This window comes from Lactuca saligna, chromosome 2, assembly GCF_052625555.1.
Source record: "Lactuca saligna cultivar CGN05327 chromosome 2, ASM5262555v1, whole genome shotgun sequence".
Lineage (NCBI taxonomy): Eukaryota > Viridiplantae > Streptophyta > Magnoliopsida > Asterales > Asteraceae > Lactuca > Lactuca saligna.
Genome location: NC_136418.1, coordinates 90,789,027 through 90,808,928, shown reverse-complemented (window position 1 = coordinate 90,808,928; position 19,902 = coordinate 90,789,027). Strand labels below are relative to the sequence as shown.

Sequence of the window (19,902 nt, the reverse complement as noted above, 5' to 3'; positions counted from 1 at the left end):
CTAGGGTTAGAAAGGTCTTTTGTCAGAATTATCTCTTGTACTCTGTAAAATCATAAGAGCGTAATAGAGCTGAACCAGAAATCATATTTACATCGGTGTTCAAATCTCGCAAAATTACTTTTGATCATTTGTTACTCTGATTCATTACATACTCTATTCCTTGTTTCATCACGTTCAGGATCATTGCTATGGTTGGCAAGGTAGCATATAGGCTAGAGCTACCAGAGGAGCTTAGCCGGATTCACAACACTTTCCACGTTTCGCAGTTGCGAACGTGCATTATGGATCAGGAGGTAGTGGTGTCGTTGGATGATATTCAGGTCGACGAGCGCCTGAATTACGTGGAGAGGCCTGTGGCCATTCTGGAGAGGAATAATAAAATTCTACAGAAAAAGGAGATACCTTTGGTGAAGGTGCAGTGGGAGTATCAGAGGAGATCCGAGTGGATGTGGGAGCTAGAGGTAAAGATGCGGGAGCACTACCCGGTATTGTTCACCTCAGGGGACTTCAAGGACGAAGTCTAGTTCAAGTGGGGGAAAATTGTAACGCCCCGATTCCCAGGTATTGACTTATGCTGTTATAAGATCTTTTTAGATTTCAAGGTCTACTCGACAAGTTGGTTGCTCGACTCGTCGAGTAGCAACGGGTTGGTCCATGTGTTAAGTGATCTACTTGCCGAGTCCAAGGATGGACTCGACGAGTAGAAACTAGAGGATGAAACCCTAATTTCTAGGGTTTTGCACCCTATTTAAAGGATTATTGGCCTCCCCACTACAGCCTCTTGTCATTCCAAACCCTAAATTTATGTGTGTGTGTGTGTGTGCTTTCTTAGTGTGTTAAGCTTTAAAGAAGGATTTTTGTGAGAAGCAACGGGTTGGTCCATGTGTGTGTGTGTGTGCTACTCGACTCGTCGAGTAGCAACGGGTTGGTCCATGTGTTAAGTGATCTACTCGCCGAGTCCAAGGATGGACTCGACGAGTAGAAACTAGAGGATGAAACCCTAATTTCTAGGGTTTTGCACCCTATTTAAAGGATTATTGGCCTCCCCACTACAACCTCTTGTCATTCCAAACCCTAAATTTATGTGTGTGTGTGCTTTCTTAGTGTGTTAAGCTTTAAAGAAGGATTTTTATGAGAAGCAACGGGTTGGTCCATGTGTGTGTGTGTGTGTGCTACTCGACTCGTCGAGTAGCAACGGGTTGGTCCATGTATTAAGTGATCTACTCGCTGAGTCCAAGGATGGACTCGATGAGTAGAAACTAGAGGATGAAACCCTAATTTCTAGGGTTTTGCACCCTATTTAAAGGATTATTGGCCTCCCCACTACAGCCTCTTGTCATTCCAAACCCTAAATTTATGTGTGTGTGTGTGCTTTCTTAGTGTGTTAAGCTTTAAAGAAGGATTTTGGTGAGAAGCTTGGGAAAAACAAGTGATTAGAAGAAAGGAATTTGTGGGAAATCAGAGATCTACTTCCTTGGGCACCCTTTTTGAAGGTATTAAGCTGTTACATTGGCTCATCTCTTTCTAGATCTCCTTTAGAGAGTTCTTAGAAAGCTTTTCTTGTGTTTGAGCTAAGATCTGAAGTTGCAACTTTAGATCTGAACTCTTTTTGGTCTCTAAGTCCATGAAGTTGCCAGCTTTGGCAAGTATGAACCTTCCCTCAAGTCCAAGACTCCTTTGCAAGCTTAGTTTTGTCATTTTAAGGCTTTAGAGCTTTTTCATACACGTAAAGTTAACAAATTTACATGATAAGCATGCCTTGGGAAGCTGGATATGCAATATGGAGCCTTTACATGGCTTAAAAATCATCTGTATGGATGAAGTACTGAAGGGACTCGATGAGTTCGATGAAGATTGTCGTGGGCTCGGCGCGTCGGATGAGTGACTCAGCGAGTCGGATGGGGTTTTCCTAACTGTTGGACATATATGAACTTGGTAAGTTACAAGGGAAACTCGACGAGTCGGCCAAGGAGTTTACGGCCGCAAACCTTAGGAATTAGACGAGTCACTCTAGTGACTCAGCGAGTTGGTGAGTTATACATGGAAATCAGCGAGTAGCTGAGGGTACTCGACGAGTTGAGGTCAACATGGACTATTAACCTTGATAGTTGACTTTGACTTTGAACAAGGGTTGACCAGTTGACTTCTGGGGATATTTTGGGAGATTGGAAATTTACAAGTATGGTTCACAATGAATATAGGTGGTGGAGTTTGTGGCAGTGATCCGAGAGTTTGAGCTTATCTTATGAGTCGACAGTTGCGATGTGAGTTATCCTCACTATATCAATAAGGTCTAAGGCACCAAGGCCGACCCTTTATGATTTTATCCAGATTATGGCATGATATGTTATTGGTTTACATACTGGTAGTTAGGATGATGATATGCTTATGTTAGTGACCTGGTTAGGTCAGTGTCCTAATTATAGAATGATGCTATGTTAGTGACGGTTAGGTCTATATCCTAGTCTTTGGGATGTTACTATGATTAGTGATCTGTTAGATCGGTTTGACTGTTATATGATATGAGCTAGCGTACAATATTTATGTGCACATGTTTGTTTGATTAGGGGTTGGTTGAGGCGGTCCTGCTTTGTGATGTAGGTCGGCGAGCGGTCCGGATAGGCTGTAGACCCTATGAGGCGGTCCAGTCATACCGAAGGCTCGGGAGTGGTCCAGATAGGCTGTAGGCCCTGCGAGGCGGTCCAGTTAGGCTGAAGGCTCATTATGCATGCTGTTCTAAAATTGTGATATGTTATGGTTATATTGGTATGGCGTTGGTATTTTGGGGTAGCTCACTAAGCTTTCGGGCTTACAGTTTCAGTTTGTTGTTGCAGGTACTTCTAGTGATCGAGGGAAGGCGAAGACCTGATCGTACTGCTCCTCCTGCTGCTATGTTTTATGATTGGAAACTGGGATACTCTAATGATTATTATTTGAAAACAAATTATGTAATGATTAAATGTTTTTTTAAGTGTGTTGAAAAAGTTTTAATTTGGCATGATTTTATGGGTGTTACAGTTTCCAACTTTATGACTTTACGTGCCTATTAAGAGCTAAACTGAAGGTCTTAACCCATTAAGACCTTCTACAAGGTGCATGGAGCAAAAATAACCAACAAGACTTCATTTTTATGACTTAGGGCCCATTCTAGGGTCTGAAAGGACAAATCAACTTGTCAAGAACATGTCATGCTCAAGATGAGACATTTGGGACTAAAAAGCACATGAAAACAACACATAAGCAAGATCTAGAAAACTAACCATCAAGGTATGAACTTTATACCTTGAAATGTTAGAGAAAGGTGCAAAACTTCCAGATCCAAGCTTTTATTCAAGCTTCCAAGCTTTACCACCACCTACTTCTTCTTGTGGATTCCAAGGACTTAAATGAGGTTAGGGTTACAAGGTAACACATTTTCTGCTAATGGAGGCTGAAAAATGGGGAAAAAAAATGAGACTTAAGGATGCTTAAATACTAGCAAAACCCAAAAAATTAGAGGTTACCCATTTAGGAAGTACGCCCAATGTATAATTTTAAAACTTTTAAATATTTTTAAAAGTTTAGTGACTAAATGAACACAATTTAAAAGGTTAGGTGACTAAATGAGCACAAATGCAAAAGTTAAGTGACCAAACCAAAAGTTAAGTGACTAAATAAAAACAAAGCCAAAAGGTTGATGGCCTTTTAAAACTTAAGAAGAGTTAAGTGATAAAATGAGCACAAAACCAAAAGTTAAGTGACAAAAAATGACCTAAACCTAAAAAATATTGCCTTTAATTCCGCCTCAACGCGCGGCCTAAAAAACTCGTTTATCACATTAACGGTGTTTATTTATATCAACTCCAATTATCGATTTAAATTTATTAAAACTTATATGCTTAATCTTATCTGAAAATCTCATCTGTATTTATCACTAATTATTTTAAATTATATATATATATATATATATATATATATATATATATATATATATATATATATATATATATATATATATATAGGTTCATATGTGGATGTACAATTATTGTGTGGATGTAGGGATTAGTGTGGACCCATTATTTTAAATTATTAATTTTGGTAAATAAATAATTAAATCCTCAATCCTTTTTATTTAGGTAATTAGTTTAATGATTTAAAACCCTATCCTCATCAAGAAAACATTGACCTGTTCCCACGTTCTTATATTCTCCATCGCAGCCACCACCAAACTTCATTAGATTGGAAGCCCTTTCCCACAACCCTACCATCGCACCATCGGTTCTCACCATCATCGGTTCACTAAAGGTCTCATCGGTAAAATCAACACTACCACTACCATCTTCCATCACTGTTTTTTCAAGGAGTTGTCACTAAACCCTTGATGAGGATATTTTGTTTCGAAGAAAATACGAAGGTGTTTTGCTGCTATTAGATTCTATTGTTGTTGCATCTTCCATCCCTGCCACCTGCTCTGAATATAACTCAGTAATATATTTTTCTTTACTGCAAGTGTTTCTTTTCTCTCTTTTTCCTGCTGAAATTGGTAATTTTGTTCATCTCTGTACTAAAATGTTCTGACCGTGTTCAATTTTTATTTTGAAATGTATTTTTATCTCATTTTCCTATTGAAATTGGTGATTTTATTTGTCTTTTATTATTGAAATTGTCCTTATTGTCTTCATTTTTTCTGAATCTATTAAATGGCATATCATAAATTAAATGGGTGGTTTTCTTGTATTGGAGCTATAATTCCACATACATTGATGTAGTTTTTGTGGTTTTTTTTCATCATGTTTCTACTCTTCATAGAGACATTCTGCTTGGACCGATCAAATTGACGATATGTTTTGAAGGCAATAATTATATAGCATGTGTAATGAAAAATACAATTCCCTGATGTTACAAACAGTAAAATACAGTTCCATGATGCTACCAACAGTAAAATACATCTAATCCAACAAGAGTATGTATGGTTGACATGTTTAGCTTGTAAACTTAAACTTCGATGTCTTATTGTTGCTAGATATGGTAGTTCTTGAAAAAAAATCTTTAAAGATGAGTTGATAATATTCCTTCACAAAATGTCATCCGGAAAATATCTAAATTTGAAAGATAGACATCCACATGGAAAATCAATGCAAAAACTTCCTAACATATTTTGTATTTTCATTTTGCAAGAATTCTTGTAACAATTTTTTTTTTTTTTTTTTTTTTTTAATTTCAAACAGATGTAGATAAACTCAATTCTATAGCCCAATAAAGAAGATCAAGTTTATTCTGCTATACTTTTTACATTTTTTAGAGGCATACGTGAAGAATATGTTATACATTCTTTTAGAATACATTCAATTCTTCTAAAAAAATACACCATATTCTGTAAGAATATTGCATATTCTTTAAGAATTCTAATTCTTTTGATATAGTTTTCCAATAAGAATGATTTTGATTCTTCATTCTTTATTTTGATGTTGCTGTAATTATTCATTATTATATTGTCCTCGCATCAAATGAATAGTTTTCTTTTAAGAATTATTTCAAATTTTGAAAAAATTTACTCGATTGTTTTTGTAATTTTTTTAGAATTATGTTTTGTTTGAAAGAATATTTATAAATATTCTTTAAGAATGCTCTTCAATTTGAAATTATGTTCTTGGAGGGGACCAGAAAAATATACAAGTATTCTTTAAGTATTATAAATAATAATTAATATAATTAATTTGATTTGGATAGTTTTCTAAATTTATGGATTTGACTAATTAATTGCCTAAAATAATGATATAAAAATGTATATTACTCCAAAATGTTTGGTCCAAAATTATCCTTACGTCCACACAATAGATGTCATCCACATTATAACCTAGCCTTATATATGACGGTTTTTTCCGGGAAATATGAATAAGAAATAAAATCAAGAAAAGTAGACTTACAAGGCTAGGAGAAGCAACCAGAGTTATATGTGTAGTAGTAACTTCTTTATATATATATATATATATATATATATATATATATATATATAAAGAACTAGGAATGTAAGAGACAGACTAAGAGAATCGGAAAGAGAGTGTTTAGAGAAACATGGAGGATTTTGATAAAACCAAAATTTTATTATGGATATTCGATGCATTTTACAATCGTCTGCAACCCTTTATATAGGCCAAGGGTAGCGTAAGATTTACAATTACAAAATATTCGATCGACAAATAGTACAAATTATATAAAGTAGAAAACGACTACACATCTTATAAAATGATTACATATTTGAAATAAAATGATTGTACATCTGTAAAAGTAGGAAATGATAATTCTATACTGCTGCTATAATTTAATGAATGGCCCTCAAATTTGTTCATACTTATCTCTTTGTATCCTCCGTTGAAAATCATCACTTGCTAAAAATCCCGATGAATACTGTCAATAGAAACTGGTGATCCTGGGTCTGTGTCAATATGTTCTTCACTGTTCATGATATCTTCTAGTCTCAATAATGTATCAGAGAGAGAGAGAGAGAGAGAGAGAGAGAGAGAGAGAGAGAGAGAGAGAGAGAGAGAGAGAGAGAGAGAGAGAGAGAGAGAGAGAGAGAGAGAGAGGTTCCGACGTATACCCATCAGTTAACGGTTTCGTACAAAAATTAAAACCAAAATCGAAACAGAAGTTTCAATTCCGAAAACAATATCTAGTTTCGATGCTCGTCCTTAGTTTTTTTTGGCCTGATTAAACATTTAAAACCATTGATAAAAAAAACTTATTATGGATTGGTTTTCAAAAAGTTGATAAATGTTGACCAAAATCTGATTAAAAAAAAGTACCAAACCGAACTAGTCCATTGTTATCCACATAAAAATAAGTTTATACTAAAAATTGAAATATACTCTTCTTAGGTAAACTAACATATTCAATTCGGTGCGCATTTCAATTACTTACCATTTATATAGGTTCCGATTGACAGCGGGCGAACGATATTGATAATTTTTTATTGAAGGTGATCGTCACCATAGCCGCAGACCGAAAAGGGTAAAATCCTAATGGCCCAAACGAACGCGCAAAAGAAATTGAGAAGAAACAAAGCGAAAGCAGCCGACGACCGAACGTGGGGAGGCACAGGTTCACGGCCACAACCCACGGACGACGAACATCAACTTCCAACTACTTACGAGCCCTAATTTGGTAATCTCCTTCAATCTGTTTATCGATTTGCACAAGAAGTTCGTTCAATTCCAAATGTTTCGGAGCTTTTGATTTTTTGATTTTTTTCACCTAAACGTATACTGTTGGCAATTGAAATTGCTATCGAAAGCTAAATGAATTGCTCATGTAATTTGTTGATGATTATTTTTTGCGGCGCTGACTTGTTTGAAACGGATAAGGAACCAAGTATTTTTTTTGTTTAAGTGCCAAAAAGCTAAATTGTTGGTGATTACTTATGAAGCTAGCAGCTAGCGCGATTGATATTGTTTATGTTGAATTTTGCGTCTCAGGAACTTAATAAAAGGCGTTTCTCATCACCTTGTGTGTATATCGTTGCATTAATCTAAATAACTCTCCATGTTCAGATATCGTCTATCAAACTCATATCTTCTCCTTTTCTATGGTATTTATTACACCAGGTTTTCCACTGTGTTCTAGAAGCTCAAACAGGAGAGGAATTGCATTGATATACATGAGAGTGTTTTTGAAAGTTAAAGCTACATGAATATGTCTTGGAAGAGGGCCAAAACTCCTGGATGGGCTGCATTCGACCCTAATAAGCAACAAAAACAAGTCACCAATGATGAAACACACAATGACCCATACCCACCTATCTCAACCAATATTCCTAAATCTCATCAAAGTCAAAATCGTTCAAGAAATCTTGATCTTAATGGGAGATCTTTCTCCTCTGTTCTCACTCATTCGTCAAGTCTTCCAGATATGATATCTAATGATATTCAAAATGTTCCAAGTAGTTTAATGGAAAATAATCACAATGAAAGGGTGATTGTCAAGTCTAAGGAAATCAATATTTCTCAAGTTTATGAGAAGCTCAAGGAGCTTCATCCATGGGCTGATGAGAAGTTGATAGAGGATATAGTAGCAGCTGTAGATAATGATATTGACAAAGCCTCGTCTCTACTGAAAGAGATGACTTCTCCTGGTAGTTTGCAGGAAAAGAAGGAAGAAGAGAATATTGAGGAACATGGTTTTTCTGGGAAGGTGGTTGTTGATGATAATGTAGCCCTAAGGCTTATTATTGATAGCTTGAGTATGATTCCAGTGGAACCTGAATGGGAAGAAGATGATGACGTGTACATAATGCATCGGAAAGAGGCCATCAAGGCTATGAGGTATGCTTATAATAATTAGGCCTTTAGCCTTTTAGGGTTTTGTACAATTTTTTAGGGCTTTAGGATCTTTTGAAAATATGCTTTACTTTTTTTTTTTTTTTTTTTTTTTTTTAAACTCAAATGATATATTTTTTAGGCTCTACTTTCTTATTCGATTGTGCATCTACTTAGGGGCTATGTTTTTTTTTTTTTTTTTTTTTTTTTTTTTTGACTTAATGGGTTAAGCATTTCATCTGGACATATCATTGCCCTTTTTTTTAAACATCAATGATTTTTGTATATTACATTATATATACCTTTAAATTGTCAGGAAATGCGTTAATTACAGGTTTGGTCCCTGTAGTTTTTGATTTAGGAAATTACACTTTTGGTCCCTATAGTGTTTAGTTTTAAAAGGAAATGGATTAGTTACAGTTTTGGTCCCTGTAGTATTCACTTCAGGAAATAGATTAATTACAGGTTTGGTCACTGTAGTTTTTAATTTAGAAAATTACACTTTTGGTTCCTGTAGTTTTTAATTTCATTTTAATTGTCAGGAAATTCCATAATTACAGGTTTGTCCCCTGTAGTTTTTAATTTAGGAAACTACACTTTTGGTCTCTATAGTTTTTAGTTCTAAAAGGAAATGGATTAATTACAGTTTTGGTCCCTGTAATATTTAATTTAGGAAAAGGATTAATTACAGGTTTGGTCCCTGTAGTTTTTAGTTCTAAAAGGAAATGGATTAATTACAGTTTTGGTCCCTGTAATATTTAATCTAGGAAATGGATTAATTACAAGTTTGGTCCCTGTAGTTTTTAATTTAGGAAACTACACTTTTGGTCCCTATAGTTTTCAATGCTAAAAGAAAATGGATTAATTACAGTTTTTGTCCCTGTAGTTTTGAATTTAGGAAATTACACATTTTGTTCCGTGTAGTTTTTAATTCTAAAATCATGAAATGGATTAATTACATTTTTCGTCCCTATAGTTTTTAATTTAGGAAGTTACATTTTTGGTCTCTTTCTCATTTTGGTATTTAAAATCACTTGCATAATTTATATATATTTGAGATACATACACAAAATAATTCAAAAAAAAGGAAGAGAGATGATCTATTTATTAAAACAAATAATAAAATAATTATATCGCCAGGTCAGCCTCTCGATACTCAAAAGCAGCTAAAGAGGCGTATCTAAGAAGAGATCATGCAGCTGCACATGAGTTTTCCTTAAAGGCTAGAGAAGAATGGAGTGCTTCTGAAAAACTTAATGCAAAAGCAGCAAATGAAATTTTAGCAATCAGAAACTCTGAAAATGATGATTGGAAATTGGATTTACATGGTCTTCATGCATCAGAAGCAGTGCAAGTTTTACAACAACACTTACTCAAGATAGAATCTCATTTGAGCTCTACAAACCCTAAACAACAATTATCTAAGCGAAGAGTGTTAGAAGTCATTACAGGTAAGTAACATAAATTCATGTGTTATGTTACTTGTTTAGGAAGTTAAAAAGCAATGATTGATGTAATTTAATTGTGATTGTGAAGGGAAAGGTAGTCATAGCCGAGGACAAGCAGCACTTCCAATAGCAATAAAAAGCTTTCTCACTGAAAAAGGGTGTGTTTTCTTCGTCTTTTTATATAGTTTTAGGAGTTAATAAAAATAAGTAAAAAAAAAAAAAAAACAACATAATATCCTTTTTATTGACAACAGGTATTATTCATATGAGGCAAGGATTGGGGTTATAACAGTGCAACCTAAATTTCGTCAACTCTCAACTATTCTATCAAGTACATAGTGGTTTTGTACTACTAGTTGACTATTTGGGGACAGATGGACTACTTTTTAACTTTAGATTCATTTAAAAAGTTTATTTTTCTTAAGTTATATGATAACGTTAAAAACATAGAACAATTGGTGTTAGAAGTGTGGTAATTCATTTGTATAATTTATGTTTCTGGGAATTAGTAGGCTTGACATTAGAGATTTAAAATTGGGTCAATTGTGTACGATATTGATTATGTATTGACGTTTTATAAATAAAATATTGCAAGGATAATACACCATGTGGATTTTAGATTTAACACAAATTTTGTAGTGTTAAAAGGGGGAAAAGAGTGGCATTTATATGTGTGAAGAGCTGTCAAGTCAAAACTTTTATGGCTTTGAAGATGTATTCATGACTTTGTTAAATAAAATGTGGTGACCTGATGCATTAATAGTTGGTTTTTTTTACCTAATGGACTTAAATTTTGTTCGTTGCCTTTTGATTTAATACCAAAAAAAAAAAAAAAAAAAAAAAAAAAAGTGGTGACGTGATGCATTAATAGTTGGTTTTTTTTACCTAATGGACTTAAATTTTGTTCGTTGCTTTTTGACTTAATACAAAAAAAAAAAAAAAAAAAAAAAAAAAAAAAAAAAAAAAAAAAAAAAAACTTGATGTATAAAGTGAAAGAATAGAGGGTTTATATGTGTAAATGGTTAAAATGGTCATCTATTATTATTTATTTGGGTTTACGTTTAAAAAAAAAAGTCAAAATACCAACATAGGTTTATTTGGTCTAAAAAAGTCTGATCATAACAACATTTTTTTTTTCATACATACATCATTTATCCGGACAATATTTTATTAATGAAATAAAAAGAAACATTGCCTCAAGGAGGGCATCTCCAACCCCACTATAAATCTCATTTTTAAACTATCTCTGAATTTGATGTTATCATATTCTTTTACTTAAAAATTATCTCAAACTTTTATGTGTTAGTGGTTATTTGCTAGAATTTGAATTTTGAGAGCCTTAACTTTTAAATCTGAATTTTTAAGAGGCTGGAGAGAACACTAGGAGGAAAAAGGAGGCTGTCATGTGAAAAAAAACATGAAAGATATTGTATCATTATTCATAGTATCTTGTAGTCATTATGGTAACTGACTTAACATCTATAAGTCCATCTTGTGTAACCGGTCTCACAATCAATGTGTTCAAAAAAAAAAGCAAGAAAAATATTCATGTTTTAACTTCATATATTTTTATAGATTCTTATCTCCTTATTGTTAGGACAAACATACAAAATAGATTGTTCCATTTATCCCATCTTATAGATTTGGATATTGATATATACACAAATATTGACAACCAATCGGACATCGAAACTTTGTTGACAAAAGGTGATATTTACATTTTACTTATGCAAATATTAAACATAATACAGGGAACTGAATACAAAAGGTGATATTTACATATTTTGGAGAGAAAGTTAATGGGCCCAAACAGGTTTAACTGGATGAATTAGAAATGGGCCAAAATAGTAGGCATGCTAAGACTTAAGAGTAAAGAGCCCACTTACTTTCTAAACCTACATGGCTACATCACTAACTACCTACATGACAATATGACATTATAACATCATGGTTGATGTGGGGATAAAATAAAACGGCCTAAACGACCGCCACCACGCCTCCGGCGATGGCCAGCAGCCGGCGAATGAGAGCATTCAAGCGGTGGATGAAATATCAATCAATAGAATACAGCGACGCGCTCGACCTCATAATTCAACAAGAAGACCAACAAGTGTCCGTGAAGGCATTGTGTGATTTACACGAAGGCGACCTCATCGCCACCATCCCCAAGCGCAGTTGCCTCACTGTCAAATCCTCCGCCGCCTGCCGCCTCATCGAAGATTTCTGTCTCGAAGGTTATATGGCACTTTCCGTTGCTCTAATGTTCGAGAAAAGCTTGGGCCAAAACTCCCCTTGGTATGATTATCTCCACCTCATGCCAGACTGCAACCCCGACGTACCCTTGCTTTGGTCTCTCGATGAAATTGATCACCTCCTAATGGGCACAGAGCTTCATAAGGTTAGGTTTTAGGTTTTAGGCTTTACTCTCCAATTCTAGATTATCGATGCCTCAAATTTTGATCGAGTTTAGATTATTAGACTAACCTTTGATCACTGTGGGGTATGTGTAGACAGACAGTTAAGGAAGATAAAGCTCTTGTATACGATGATTGGAAAGCATGTATTGTGCCTTTTGTGGAATCGGCTCCTATAGAACTAAATCCAGAAGATTTTAGTGTTGAACAGTACTTTGCTGCAAAAAGTTTGATCTCTTCACGTTCATTTCAGATAGATGATCATTACGGATTTGGGATGGTTCCTCTGGCAGACCTGTAAGTTATTGAATCTGTTTGTGTGGCTTTTAGTTTTATAGTTCTCTGTTCTTATTTTCTTCATGATGCTTCAGATTCAATCACAAAACGAATGCTGAGGATGTACACTTCACCTCTGTATCTGATGATGATACTTCTGAAAACATGGAGGAACAGGTTGATGATGATGATGATGATAGGGATGGAGATCCTCAAAGGGAATCAAATGTTGCCTCACCAAAAAGTGATTTTAGTGGTGATGATGATGGTGTTTCCCCAACCACTGAAATTCTGGAAATGATTATGGTGAGGGATGTTAAAGCTGGAGCAGAGGTTAGCATCTTTCTCATACTTGTGACATAGAACATTATGTAATAATTCATTCCCTAGTTTTCCTTATTCCATTACCCCCTCCATTACATTCCATCCAACCAAACAAACCGAATTCATTTTCAGGTGTTCAACACATACGGATCAATGGGTAATGCTGCATTGCTCCACAGATACGGATTCACCGAGCCAGATAACCCATACGACATCATAAACATAGATCTAGACATGGTTCTCCAATGGAGTTCATCTCTATTTTCATCTCGTCACACCAGAACTCGTCTTTCATTTTGGAAATCATTATTACATTTACATCATCCCGAATCCCAAAACCAGCAAATCGAATATTTTGAAATATCTTACGATGGTGAACCTGAACTCGAGCTGCTTAAATTGATATTCATAATCTTACTACCTGAAAAAGAGTACAACGAGTTATATCACGGGGTTTCAAATGGTCAGAAATTTGGTAAGTCAAGGATTGTATTGGGTGAGGTGAGTGAAACGAATAAGGACGTTTTGTTGACCGAGAATGTGCGAGGTGGGTTGTTGTCAGTGGCGGATATTAGGGAAAGGTGTTATGGGTTGAGATCAATGGAAGATGATGTTGAAGCATTGAGGAAGTGTTGTGATAATGTTTTGGAGAAAAAGTTGTATCATTCGTTGGTGTTGCGGGTTAGTGAGAGGCGGATTTTGGAGAAGCTTAGGGGGTATGCGGGTGGAGGTGGAGGTGGAAGGTGGATTAATAATGGTTGTAATGGATCTACCATGAAGAAGAATGTATAAAAGAGATGACAGAGCCATTTTTGGTGTTTATGGAGGGAATTTAGGAAGTTAAAGTGGTTGCTAGCTTTTCAGTGTATTCCAGTTTTGTTATTTATTTATTTTTTTTTTTATTGAACTGATAATTTCGATGATGAATTTTGGTCATACGACTAGGACTTATTTTTAATTTATAAATCCTTTCTGTTTTAAACAAACAGGTTCCAATTCTATTTTCGGTTTGGCCTATTTTTATCCTTACAACATTATTATACTTTGAACATTCTATCTAAGAATGTCATCCAAAAACCAAAGTATATAATTCAAGTTCATATCAACCATCAGTTGCCAAAAAAAAAAAGTAAAGCATGATGGCTGATGCAAATAGCAATTATGTACCAAATACCATCCAAACTAACAAAAAGAGGTACATGATCATAATCAGAAACAAAATGATGTGTCAAAGTACAAATATCATGAACTATAATGTGGTAGAGTTTTCAAAGTACAATATCCTAAAAAAACATTGGGAAAAACAATGCTATAATTTGGTACATTTTTCAGATTACAAATAAATGAGAGTACGCTGCTATTTTTTGCAATTAGCCCAAAGAAAAACAACACAACCATAGCTATAGCATAATTCAAGTTCATAAAGGCGTAAATTTTTAGAACATAAACCATTTTACTACCATATCAAAGGAGACCTCTCCGTCTCTTGTAATCACTAACAGACAGTGTCAACGCATGCCTCCTCCCATCATTCTCCGGCACCTGGCACCCAACCGTCGCCTCTATCCTCTGTTTCCGTGCCATAAACCCCGCCTGTACCCCATGGGGCCCACCAAACTTCTGAAGCATAGCCAAAGAAATCGGAAGCTCAAAATCATGCAACATATTCGACTCCGTCCCCTGATCCACCGGAGCACTCGTATCCACCAACTTCCCAGCATCCGCCGCCGCCTCCAGTGCCGCCACCGTCGCCACCACACCACCACCCACCACCGCCTCCGCCGCCTGCCCACCATTCCCTTCACCCGCCCCCTCACCAGGCTTCGGAACATAGTAATTCCTCGACCGGGTCCACCGCCTCGAAAACGGATCGTATCCCGCTTCACCCGCTTTTAAACCCGTAGCCACCGGCTTCACCTCAGAAGCATTTTTAAAATTCTCAACTCGATTTTTCCTATTCATTTCCGCGAGTCTTATCGCTTTTTTATCCTTTTGTTGTGTCTGTCTGGAAGCTTCTAGTTCTAGAAGCTTTGCTTCAATCTTTTCAACTTCCGCATAATCCTGCTTCGCTTTAGCCACTTCTATATCTCTCCTTAATCGATCCTTTTCAGCTGCAACATTCAACGGTCTTCTTATCGTTGACTTTTTCTCCTGTAACATTTGTTTGACTGTTTCAGCAGAGTATACAAAAGTGTTGGTTTTTTCAATGGCTTCACGTTTCTCCAACACCTCCTGTTTGCTAGGCATCCGTCCACCGTGGCGGTCAACCTCCCGGATCAACTGGTCAAACTCTTCTTTCAAAGGCGGGGAATCCGAAATCATCGCCATCTGCCACCTGGCGGCTGAGTTTTCATTTCCCCAAACGACATTTAAGTATTTATGAGTCATTTTATTTTCTAATTTGTATTGTTTATCGGGATCAGCGGCATCCACGTTTCTAACGATGCAAAGGCGGTAAATCGGACCGGATTTGGACTTTCCGATTCCGACCCTCACGAAACAACCGACGATTAACTCCTCAAAGAACGGCTCCATGAACCATTTTGCCAGTTTTGACCTTCGGATTGTGATTCCCTTCACGTCTTCGTATTTAAGAATCGAGGACTCTTTTGACATTTTCTCGTCATCACTATCGCCCATTTCGCCCGTTGAGTCTTCATCTTCACTGTGGGACCCGCTGTCACTACGGCTGGAGTTGCTTAAAGGAGCTGGAGTGAAGGTCTTTCGTTTGACTGTAGACTCTGTGTCTCTTCGTTTCCAGTTAGATTCCGGATCCTGCTGGCGGAGTCGTTTCCGGGCACGGAGTTCGTTCAATGCGCCGTCTTTTGCAGCTGCCCGGTCGGCTGACCGGGCAGATGACCGGACTGCCCGGTTGACCGTGTGAGTTGGGGGGCTGTCTTTTCTCTGATTGGATTTCTCCGTTTGTTTCTTGATTCTGTTCTTCAAGTCTTTATCGTTTTTTTTATTGGCGCGTTCAGCGAGGATCTGTTCTCGTTCGAGTTCTGACATTTTTGCGAGTTTTTGTCTGTCTTCTTCGCCTTTGTAAAGATCGCTTCCAACTGAGTCATCATCACTGTCTCTTTCACGATCATATCTATCATCATCATCATCTTCATTGTCTTCACGGCTGCTGCTGTGTTCATCATCATGTTCTGAAGAATCTATTCGTTTCTTTAAAGGAACTTGAGAGACAGAAGGCTTTCTGCTATTATACCCGCGATCATCATCTGAATCATCATCTCTTGAATCACTTCCGTCATCGGAATATGAACCCTTTCGTTGTCTTCTTGATGGTGCTGTGGAATGCTGGTTTCTTCCTGTTCTTCCTGCTGCTTCTAGAAGCAACTCATCTAAATCCGCCATGATTGTTGATCAGTTACAAAGACTGATTGTTTTTAAATTTCCTGCATGGTTTGTAGCAAATTGTAACTTTGCATTTAGAATCAATTGCTGCAAATCTCATCGATGAAAAGAGAGCGGATTTTTACACATGAACAAAGGGATGAATCATATGATAACTTTAGAAAACAGAAATTGCATACACAAGAGAAATTCAAGGATAAAATCACATGGATTGTATAACCAAATCATGCGGATTCAATACGTTCTAAGAAGAAATAGTTGAATACCACTATCTGAATCATATACAGACTAACCGCAAAAAACAAATGAAAAGCTAAAAAAAACAAATCACAAACCCTAAATCAGAACAGATACACGATTACTCTTTAGGATTCGAGACATTTAGCTGTTCGAATAACACCGACTAAAGTTTCAAATCACCAATTCATACATTAAGTCATAGTTTGACGGTTAACGGAGCAACAAAGGAAAAGAAAAAAGGTACAGGTGAGGGATTGCCGGATTGGGGATTTAGGGTTAGAGCGTTACCTGGTTTTAAGAGAACGGAGTTCAGAGAACGAATAGCGGTAGGAGCGCGTCTCCGTGTGAAGAAGATGTTGCCTGAGATAGTATCAGCAGCCGTCCGGCAGGTGCAGAGGTGATCTGTGTTGTACGTCGGAGATGGAAGTGAGTTTTATAGGATGCTGATAAAGTTGTTAAATTCATAAAATGGCACATCACTTTCATAAATGTTTTATATCCACTCTTTAGAGTATTGGTAATGGGCAAGGGCATGAAACGAAAAAAAATTGATTGGGGATGAACGAATAGCCGATGAAAATAAGTGTTTTATCCGGTCTTCGTTACAATTAGATATAAGATAACACCCCTTTAACGAGAATGGAGGGTGGTGTTCATTGCGTTAAGACGGTATTATGACCGCTATCTAAACCATCACGCGACCAAGACCAAAAAATGGTCAATACCGTATAGTCTTAGTTTTTGAGTAATTACAAGAGGACAACTTATAAAAAAATGAAAAAATACTACTACTTTTTTTAAAGGGAAACTAAGAAATCTAACCACATTTTAGTGTGGATTTGAAAAAAATAAAAAAAAAATATATTTTTGGCAAAATAATTATTTGGTCCGAAATGGGGCATTCATGTTGCACCCCGCTAAAGCGGAAACACGGGGTATGACAGTACAAATGGTCTCATAGCAAAAGTTAAAAGACAACACCAACCATAGTATTTAAAACATCCAAAGTATACAAGCCAAAAATTTCGTTTTCAAAATCATTTAACAAACATAAATATCATCACCATAGTATAAAATCATAAAAATGTATTCCAAAATCTTATAAAATCTGTCAACATATCTCAGTCTCATATAAATTATCAGAGTAACTCTCATGCTAGGAAAAACTATGGTGTGTGTCATGCCATCAACTTGAGTTATTCCCTTTGCTAGTTGAAGTACTTGAAACCAAAACTGAAACTGTAAGCACGAAGCTTAGTGAGCTCCCCCAAACTACCACATACCATACAAGCACATATAACAATTATATCACTCTGGGACTACTCCTAACTGCATCGGGATGAATCCTGACATCGGTTTACCGGGCATTGGACTCCTGTCCGGCATCGGGCTCACCCCGGCATCCGACCGCATCGGGCATCGGGCTCACCCCGACATCGGTCTTACCCCGACACATATACAACATAACATATATCATAAACACATAACATAATCATATAATCTACATCAGGCTTACCCCGACATCGGACCGAGGTTCGGAACATATAACACATAAACTAGCATACACCGGGCTTGCCCCGAATGAATAATACTGTAACATCCGGACTTTTATCAGGTATCATGTTAATTGCATTTTGTTGATTTGTGAGGGGGACTCGGCGAGTTGGAGCTCAGACTCGCCGAGTAGGGACGCGGATTTGGACGAAGGATCGCGCCTGGACTCGGCGAGTCCAGGATATGGACTCGGCGAGTCTGCGCTGTGTAATGAAATAATTTCTCGGGTTTGAGACTTATTTAAAGGGCCTAATGGCCGTCATTTGTGCCCACCAGCCCCTTGAGTGAAACCCTAATCGTGTGTGAGCATTTGGAGCTAAGTAGGAGGCCATTATTGACCTTGGAGGTGCCATTTTTGCAAGGAAGAGAAGAGCTAGCCAAAGGGAAAGCAAGAAGGAGCCATTTCTGTGGGTTAGGAGTCCAGAGCATCATTTTGTGGTAATAAATCCGAGTTACCTTCTTGTTTGTTGTTGTTTATTTAGATTTAGGGTTTGTTGAACCCTTTCATGGCTAGATTTGGTGCCCTTTTGGTCCCTTATGAGGTTGGAACCTTAGATCTGGACCCTTAGAGGTCCAGAGTGTCCCTTTACCCAAGCTTTTTGGGGATCAATGGAGGCTTTGGATTGGAATCCTCATGCCTTAGGTCAAAAACTCCATTATGGAGCTATAGGGGGTGTTATGAGCACCAAGATGGGAACTTTACGTGATGAATCAGTCGAGGGAGGCCAGATCTATAGTTTTTGGAAGCAGATCTGACCTTAGAAGCGAGTTGGAGTGGTTGCATGGCATGGACTCGCCGAGTCTGTTCATCCGACTCGGCGAGTATCTTGAAGATTGCCTTGGGACTGTTCAGCGAGTGGTCCAATCGAGTCATGGGTAGACTCAGTGAGTCAGGGTGAGTTGGAGGAGGGTGACGGGTGGACTGAGTCAACCTTGGACTCGCCGAGTTATCCTTGAGACTCGGCGAGTTGAGTCGGGGTGGCCCCGCGATTCATTCAGGTGAAACTCGTCGAGTAAAGGGGGGGATACTCGACGTGTAGTAAGAGGATTTCAGAGGGTTGGTAAAAACGTCTAGACTCGCCGAGTCGCCTTGGTACTCGCCGAGTCCGGTCAGAGTTGACCGTTGACCGTTGACCAGAGTTGACCTGTGTTGACTCCTTATTGATAGTCAACCTTAGAGATATAAAGTGTTAATTAGAAGCATATAATGTTATAGGAGGATTAGAGCTCGGATGATCGAGCACGAGGGATTTCCACGATTCGTGAGATACCGAGATACACGAGGTGAGTCTTCTCACTATACTATATTACCTTGAGTAGGTAACCTGAGTTATGTGATAGAGTATCGTATGCTATGCATGTTATGTGTTGTACTGCATTATTTCTATGTGATTTATGTAGTGCATGTTTATCAGAGCTAGAACCTGAGGGTTCACAGAGTTTGGGTGCATGGACCCACAGAGTTATAGCCTCGAGTGGCTAATATGTGTTATATGTGGTATTTTGGGGAACTCACTAAGCCTTGTGCTTACAGTGTTTGATGTTATTGTTTCAGGTACTAGTGACGATCGCGGGAAGGCGCCGGCTTGATCCGTACACACACACGCTCGGAGTTTTTACATTGTGATCTTGGGATTTTGTATTGACCTATTTTGGATAATTAAAATAGTTGTTTGATGAATATTGATGGTATTATGTTTTATAAAAATTGAAAATTTTGTTTTGAAATTTACGGTGTTACAAATTGGTATCAGAGCCTTGGTTTGAGGGATTCGGGTACACCTTCGGGAGTATTTGAACTCAAACTGAGGAATTGGAAAGGTATTTTCAAAATAAAAACCAAAATTTTCTAAGAGTAAAAGATTTTCTTGAAAAGGAAACAAATTCCAGGAAGAAACGTGTGTACGATCAGTCAGCGCCCGAACGGTGAATTCCCAAAATACCTTTATATTACGTGATAATTAATATTAATATGATGTGTTTGCATGC

General features: G+C 37.1%; 3 protein-coding genes across 3 annotated transcripts; 2 read left to right on the top strand and 1 right to left on the bottom strand.

Annotated features, from left to right (window-relative positions):
* Positions 1-6,929: 6,929 nt before the first annotated feature.
* LOC145031170 (smr (Small MutS Related) domain-containing protein) lies at positions 6,930-10,342 on the top strand. Its single transcript, XM_078979681.1, has 5 exons — positions 6,930-7,143; positions 7,584-8,300; positions 9,435-9,745; positions 9,831-9,900; positions 9,997-10,342. The coding sequence occupies exons 2-5, from the start codon at positions 7,666-7,668 to the stop codon at positions 10,079-10,081; spliced, it is 1,101 nt and encodes a 366-aa protein (XP_078835807.1). The 5' UTR covers positions 6,930-7,143; positions 7,584-7,665; the 3' UTR covers positions 10,082-10,342.
* A 1,036-nt stretch (positions 10,343-11,378) lies between these two features.
* LOC145031169 (SET domain-containing protein) lies at positions 11,379-13,742 on the top strand. Its single transcript, XM_078979680.1, has 4 exons — positions 11,379-12,140; positions 12,257-12,453; positions 12,528-12,765; positions 12,889-13,742. Exons 1-4 carry the CDS (start codon positions 11,748-11,750, stop codon positions 13,546-13,548), a joined length of 1,488 nt encoding a protein of 495 aa, XP_078835806.1. The 5' UTR covers positions 11,379-11,747; the 3' UTR covers positions 13,549-13,742.
* Positions 13,743-13,982: 240 nt separating this feature from the next.
* VIP5 (plus-3 domain-containing protein) lies at positions 13,983-16,891 on the bottom strand. The gene is made up of 2 exons (XM_078979679.1): positions 16,648-16,891; positions 13,983-16,160 (listed from the first exon to the last, which is right to left on the bottom strand). Exon 2 carries the CDS (start codon positions 16,117-16,119, stop codon positions 14,221-14,223), a length of 1,899 nt encoding a protein of 632 aa, XP_078835805.1. The 5' UTR covers positions 16,120-16,160; positions 16,648-16,891; the 3' UTR covers positions 13,983-14,220.
* Positions 16,892-19,902: the final 3,011 nt, after the last annotated feature.